We start from the raw sequence: 6116 nt of genomic DNA, 5'->3' as shown, positions 1-6116 counted from the left end.
TCTATCTTCGTCGAAAACAGTTATATTAACTTTCGAATACTCAATGCACCTGGTGTAATTCTGAGTCTGTCGATTTTTCACCTATTACAGAACCGTCAAGGTTTAGCAAGTTTGTGTGATTCACTTGATATTAAACGCGGTTCTCTCCTTGAATTTACAAATAATGTCAATAAAAAAGACTTATATAAACTATATAACTATTTCATCAAGATTACAGAAATGTTAATAAACTAAAGTCAACAGTTTCATTGTTTATTATTATTACGTAAATGTTAACATTTTCTGTATTGTCATCTTTGACGTTACTGATTGTGATTATTTGGAATGTGTATATTTGAAATCAATTGTCAAATAAGAGTATAAGTCTAATAATAATTTGGAAACTGTTCCAAGTTTCATTAACAAATGTACCACCCCCTGTAACAGGGAAATTACCATTTTTCTGAATAAATGATTGATATTTAGTGATTATCTACGTTCCTTGCAAGGAATGCAGATAATCACTATTTGTTACTATGTTACACTATGTTACTTAAGTTTTTCTTGTTTAAAAATAAACTTTATTGATTTTTTTTTATAATCTTTACCTTTATTATATTTTTAAATTTAAATGCAATTTTTTATATTATTTATATTGCAATAGCGCTGTGATCAGCTAAATATAATTTTTTAATATTTTCACTTTATTTGTATAACTTTAACCTTGTATTATTTAACTTTAATGTTAAATTAGACAAACCATTCATATTAAAATGTACTACAATAATACATATTTTTATTCTTAATTAAGCTCATAAAAATTAATATTGGTAGTTCGAGTGGGAATCTCGTTCTCTATCCTCGTCACCTGTATTAGCCGGTTTCACAATGCAAGATTGAAATATCAAGAAATTATATTTCATTTTTATAATGGTTTAATGTTTAACACGAAAGAAAGACATTATACTTTGTTTCTGTGTAGAAAATTACATATATGAGACGATATTATAGCTTACGCCACTCTTTTAAACACGGTGTATGTGCCTAAATAACGAAATTTTTTCTATTTAATGGATATTTTTTGTAATTTTACATGGTAATTTAGGATTTTAAGTACAGTATACAATTATCATGTGCTATGTGCCGTATGTTTTGGTTTTTAGTACAATATAATATAGTAAAATAGTAGTCTTCCACTCGCCAGTCTGACATTTTCATTAATTTTATTAATTTTTTAAGTGTTTAGACGATATTATTTTAATATGATGTTAAAAAAGACAATTGCTTACAAAATAACGGGCATAGATCAGCACCTTCTATGTTTTGTATTGAAAAAAATCCAGTAACGAGTTGCTTACTTTCCCGGCAACATTTAAAATGTTGGTGGAGCCATCTGTTATCGTATTTTTATTTTAAAATTTTTTATATTTTTAACTATTACAAACTAGCAAAAAGCTTAATTTTGAAGTTAGGGATGGGTTTTATAAAAAATTAACGAATAAAATCTTAATCTAGTCCGACTCCACTCGTAATACGACACACGACTCGCCTCTATCCCTCAACCTCTTTAACCACCAAAATTTAACATCGCCGAACCTCATGATAGACAAACTTCCCTGCAAAATTTCAGAAATTTCTGATAAAAAACACGGGAGTTATTAAGCTTCAAATAGGGTGAACCCCCCACACACACAAACATCCATACATACAGCAAAATCAAATACAGGTTTAAAAATACCATTTATTATTAAATTAATGAATATTTATTACACAGTTTTCTTTTAATTCATTCCAATGTTAATGGGATTGAAAACTGGAAATCATAACAAAATAACTCTTTCTCTTTAGAACTTCCCTTCACTTCAATGTAAAAATCGCCATCTTTAAGAAAAAACGGTAAAGGAACGTTGGGTATTTTAAAAATAGTGTCGAGACCATATTCTCCCTAAAAATAATACAACATTTTTATTGTTATATACATTTAAATTTAATAATTTTAATTATAAACATACCTGAGAAATTGGACATTTACAAGGCAATTTAGCGTTGATAATGGGTGCAGGACATTTTCTAGGAAACAGTGCACAAACATCTGAATAGGAACAACTTCCTACATTCTCCATGCAGGGGATTTTAATCCAAAAGTATGCTATTTTTTTATGAACATTTAAAGAAATCTATAAAAAAAATTCAATAAATTCCTGTGTATCATTAAATATATATGTACTGTATTAGGGGATTAGACAATGCATTATATGGGCCATCTTTCTAGGGGTACTATTGGAAAAAAACCACTATTTAGGTTAGATAAGAAGAGAAAACCAGAGAAACCTTTAGGATCGAACTAGTGTACGGTAGTGTTATTCACTAGGCCATTAGTGGGCAAATAAAGAAGGAATAGTAGTTTTATAATTGAGCATAAACATATATTAAATTATACAGTAATTAAAAACTTTATAAAAATACTAATTTATATACAAAATTATTAAATTTAAATAGAAAATTTTTACTTGTAACGGCGATGATATATTTGTTTTGACAACCACATTAAAGCTAAGTTTTACAGAACCAGGAACAATGGCCGGATCTGAAGAAACATTCAGAGATTTTATTTGAATTATATTAGAAGATGTACATTTATCCCAATAAAATTGAAATGACGGTTTATCATTCTGTAAACAAAGAAACATATAATAATTATTATTTACTAAATATTAACAACAAAGGATTGTATTAAAAACACCTTACTTTTTCGTGGATTTCTCTCCATTGACGATCGAAATTCTGTAGATCAGACATAAATTTATAAAACGATTCAAGTGTTCCATACGTTGAATTAATTCCTTCTATAGGAGTAGAAGGTGTTGCATAGATTGGGCACATTGCAAAAGACAGTAATAAGAAGTTAATTAGTGTCTTCTCCATGTTATACCTTTTCGTTCTGAAGTTGTTTCGTTTATACAGAAAGATACTCGGCACCAACGGTTAAAGAGTGAGGGATTAAAATAAAAAAAGGAAAGTCCTGCCGCTGCCACAGTCTATTCTGCACTTGTTTCAGTTAGAAATGGGCTTATATGTGTTAGGATTTTAGCTTCATACCTTTTCTACGAACTCTTGAGAATGTTATGTTAACGAATAACACGTGTAAACATTTAAATAAAGGAAAATAGAGGTAACATAATACTGAAAACACTTCAACAATTTTATAAATGTGTTTATCATAAATACTTTTCTTATAATCGATTAATAAAATTAATGGTAAATGTGAGGCTCCGGAAGTGGGTCGAAATTCGTGCACAGAAAATGTTTTAATTTCGTATGAAAAAAGAAAATTTAATAATAATAATTATTATTTTATATTGTAAAAAGAAACCATCAAACGCCGAATGAATATTTAATGTCCATATAAAGTCATATCTGTAGAAATTTCTGAGAAAAAACGAATTTCTCAGAAAGAAACAATAGATGAATTTGAGTACTTTGATCGAACATCTTCAATAGGAATCAAATTGTCAGTCGGGGGGGACTCACCCCGCGATCTGGGCTCCGATCCCGTTACAATTCGTAACGAGGAGGAGAGACCAATTAGAGAACGGGGGCAGATCGGCATCGACCTATCAAAATGTTCGATCTGGGACCCAGAAAAAACTTATAAAAACCGCTCAAAAATAGGATGTGACGTTCTTGGTCCTTGGTGCTTGGATGTCTATTTACAGACTCCCCCACTTTGGTCGTGTGTGCAGCACTAGGAAGTTAAGAAAGGATTCTACGTGCCTCAGATAGCAATCATTATACGAGGGAGATGCCGGCGAAGGAAATCCAGAAGAGCTTACCAGGGTCGACGAGTGACCATCAACCCATACGAGGAAGCCTGATATTACGTTGTTGGACTATTATACAATTGTTGCAACTGGGACCCTGACGTTTCAAAGTTTTGTAAGAAACTATTTTTGATGTTATTAAACGAGTAAAAATGGAAAAAAAAACCTGTCTCTGTGAGTTCCTCCGCGCCCACGCGACAGTGCTGACCGCTCGACTGTCGCGACACTTTCTCCCCAATCGGCAAACCTCCACATAAATTTAACAAGAAAGGAATGAATAAACTACAGTTTGCATTGTAAAAAATGAAAAAAAAATTATTATTATTATAATCGATGGATGGTGATAAGTCTAAAACTTATATAATTATTAATCAGCAACGTCTGAATAAGACAAAGAAATGGTATTACAACCGTGTAAACACTTCCTCTCTATATAAAAGCCATCATTATAGATCACAATGCTTTTTACTATTGCTTTAAAATGTATACAACGTCATAATAATTGTTCCCGGATTCTGAAATACGGTCCTTTACAGACACCCGACATCCTTGTGCCCGGTTTTATATACATTCAATACAATCTAATCAGTCAATCCTTATTTAAATTTAAATAAGACCACAAAATAATTTTAGTATACGATTCAAGTAAGGTATTGCTAAAGACATTTTTACTGTATTGTTAAAGTTTCATTGTGACGAGTAACGTTATTGTTTTTCTAACAAACGACATCTGCGGGTTTTAGGTCTAGTGTGGTTTACGGCTATAGAGACCTTCAATTTGGAAATTTAAACTCGTATTTGGTACAAGATGTCTGGAAGAAACAACGTCACAAACAGAAAACCACGAAATTCCATCGCAGATATTCAGAAGAGTAAAAGCCTTCAAGACGATCCTTCTCTTCAGGGAAAGATTTCTCGTAGCCACCATCTAAATTTGGAAGATAAAAGAGATTTAGATAGCAAAATTAGCGAATTTCTCCAAGCTATTCGGCGTAATAACGTGCAGCAAGTACGAAGATCTCTTGAGGAGGGAATAAATGTTAATGCACAAGACACGGCAACGGGAAGATTGCCATTGATCGAAGCGACTAATTTGGGGCAGGTGGAAATCGTCAAGGCTTTATTAACAGCACACGCAGACGTTAATCTCACCAATATTCAGGGTACCACGGCTCTCCACGTATCTGTTAATCCGAAAGTTTTCAATAAAGAAATAGTACAGTTATTTCTGGAACGAAGTAATGCGGATTACAACATACAAGATAAAGTGACCGGAAGCACACCCGTGCACATTTTATGCAAAGTTTGTACGTCTGCGAAGAATATCCCTATGTCTACGTTGCATGGTATATTAAAAGAGATGGTGACGAGATGTGATCTACAATTACAGGATAAATTGGGAAACACGCCTCTTCATATAATGGCTATGGGAAAGAAAGAAGACGTGGAAGCCGTAGACATTATTCTTTCGGCCAGACCTAATATTAACGTAAAAAACAATTTAGGAGAAATTCCCGTAGCCACGGCCATAGACCACGGAAATTTCGGCACGGCTCTGACTATGCTAAAATGCGAAGTGGACGTCGATGTCAGGGATCGAAGCCAATACACTTTGTTGCATTATGCAGCCAAGAAAAATGCCGGCCAAGTGATGAAGAAATTGTTAGAAAAAGGATGCGATCCCAATGCTCGAGATAGAGACGGCGATACCTCGTTGCATATTGCTGCCGGAAGAGGTTTGGTACAGGTAACGTCCATCTTACTGAAACATCCGAAAACAGACAAAAATATGCAGAATTTCGGGGGTTATACTCCTTTGATGTGTGCCGTCGATAGCGGTTTCCTCAAAACAGTACAACTGTTAACGGCAGCCAAGTGTGACGTACGTGTTAAATGTCCAGAAACCAACAAAACGGCCTTGGATATGGCCGAAGAACTATTTATAAAAAGAAACAGAAAAGAAATCTTCGATTTTCTGATGTGTGAAAAAGATTAAAATTCCGAATTTATTTTTAAAAAATTAAAAATGCTCTATTAAACAACTTTCTTGCCTATTTAGTGTTATATTTTGAAGCAGATTTCTTGTTTATTCACCATGCAAGTGACGTAAAAATATAGTAGACCCCCTATAACACTGTAGATAATTTCGTGTTATATGAATTCCATGTTGTACGAGTCACTTAAATTTTACAAATACGTGTACCGGGCTGTGAACGGCTCACATATTTGTGAAATTTAAGTGACTCATACAGTGTTATAGGGGGGTCTACTATATACAATTCTTGTTGTTATGGTCAGTGTGTGCCTAACATTTTC

The 6116-nt window shown here is 33.0% G+C and overlaps 2 protein-coding genes across 2 annotated transcripts; one reads left to right on the top strand and one right to left on the bottom strand.

Annotated features, from left to right (window-relative positions):
- Positions 1-1700: 1700 nt before the first annotated feature.
- Positions 1701-3157, bottom strand: LOC111635661 (ganglioside GM2 activator-like). Its single transcript, XM_023380716.1, has 4 exons — positions 2728-3157; positions 2490-2651; positions 1992-2156; positions 1701-1924 (listed from the first exon to the last, which is right to left on the bottom strand). Exons 1-4 carry the CDS (start codon positions 2902-2904, stop codon positions 1766-1768), a joined length of 663 nt encoding a protein of 220 aa, XP_023236484.1. The 5' UTR covers positions 2905-3157; the 3' UTR covers positions 1701-1765.
- A 1303-nt stretch (positions 3158-4460) lies between these two features.
- On the top strand, positions 4461-5878 carry LOC111635577 (ankyrin-3-like). Its single transcript, XM_023380612.1, has one exon. It carries the CDS (start codon positions 4609-4611, stop codon positions 5794-5796), a length of 1188 nt encoding a protein of 395 aa, XP_023236380.1. The 5' UTR covers positions 4461-4608; the 3' UTR covers positions 5797-5878.
- Positions 5879-6116: the final 238 nt, after the last annotated feature.

Source organism: Centruroides sculpturatus, unplaced genomic scaffold (assembly GCF_000671375.1).
Source record: "Centruroides sculpturatus isolate CEXI.00-Female unplaced genomic scaffold, Cexi_2.0 scaffold91, whole genome shotgun sequence".
Classification (NCBI taxonomy): Eukaryota; Metazoa; Arthropoda; class Arachnida; order Scorpiones; family Buthidae; genus Centruroides; species Centruroides sculpturatus.
This window is presented reverse-complemented; position numbering and strand designations above follow the sequence as displayed.

What these genes read in the sequence shown, in the direction of transcription:
- LOC111635661 (XM_023380716.1), bottom strand. Translation starts at nt 2,904, where the DNA reads ATGGAGAAGACACTAATTAACTTCTTATTACTGTCTTTTGCAATGTGC. An exon ending in GGAGAGAAATCCACGAAAAA is followed by an intron (nt 2,652 to 2,727) that starts GTAAGGTGTTTT and finishes CTTTGTTTACAG; the next exon opens with AATGATAAACCGTCATTTCA. An exon ending in GTAAATGTCCAATTTCTCAG is followed by an intron (nt 1,925 to 1,991) that starts GTATGTTTATAA and finishes TATTATTTTTAG; the next exon opens with GGAGAATATGGTCTCGACAC.
- LOC111635577 (XM_023380612.1), top strand. Translation starts at nt 4,609, where the DNA reads ATGTCTGGAAGAAACAACGTCACAAACAGAAAACCACGAAATTCCATC.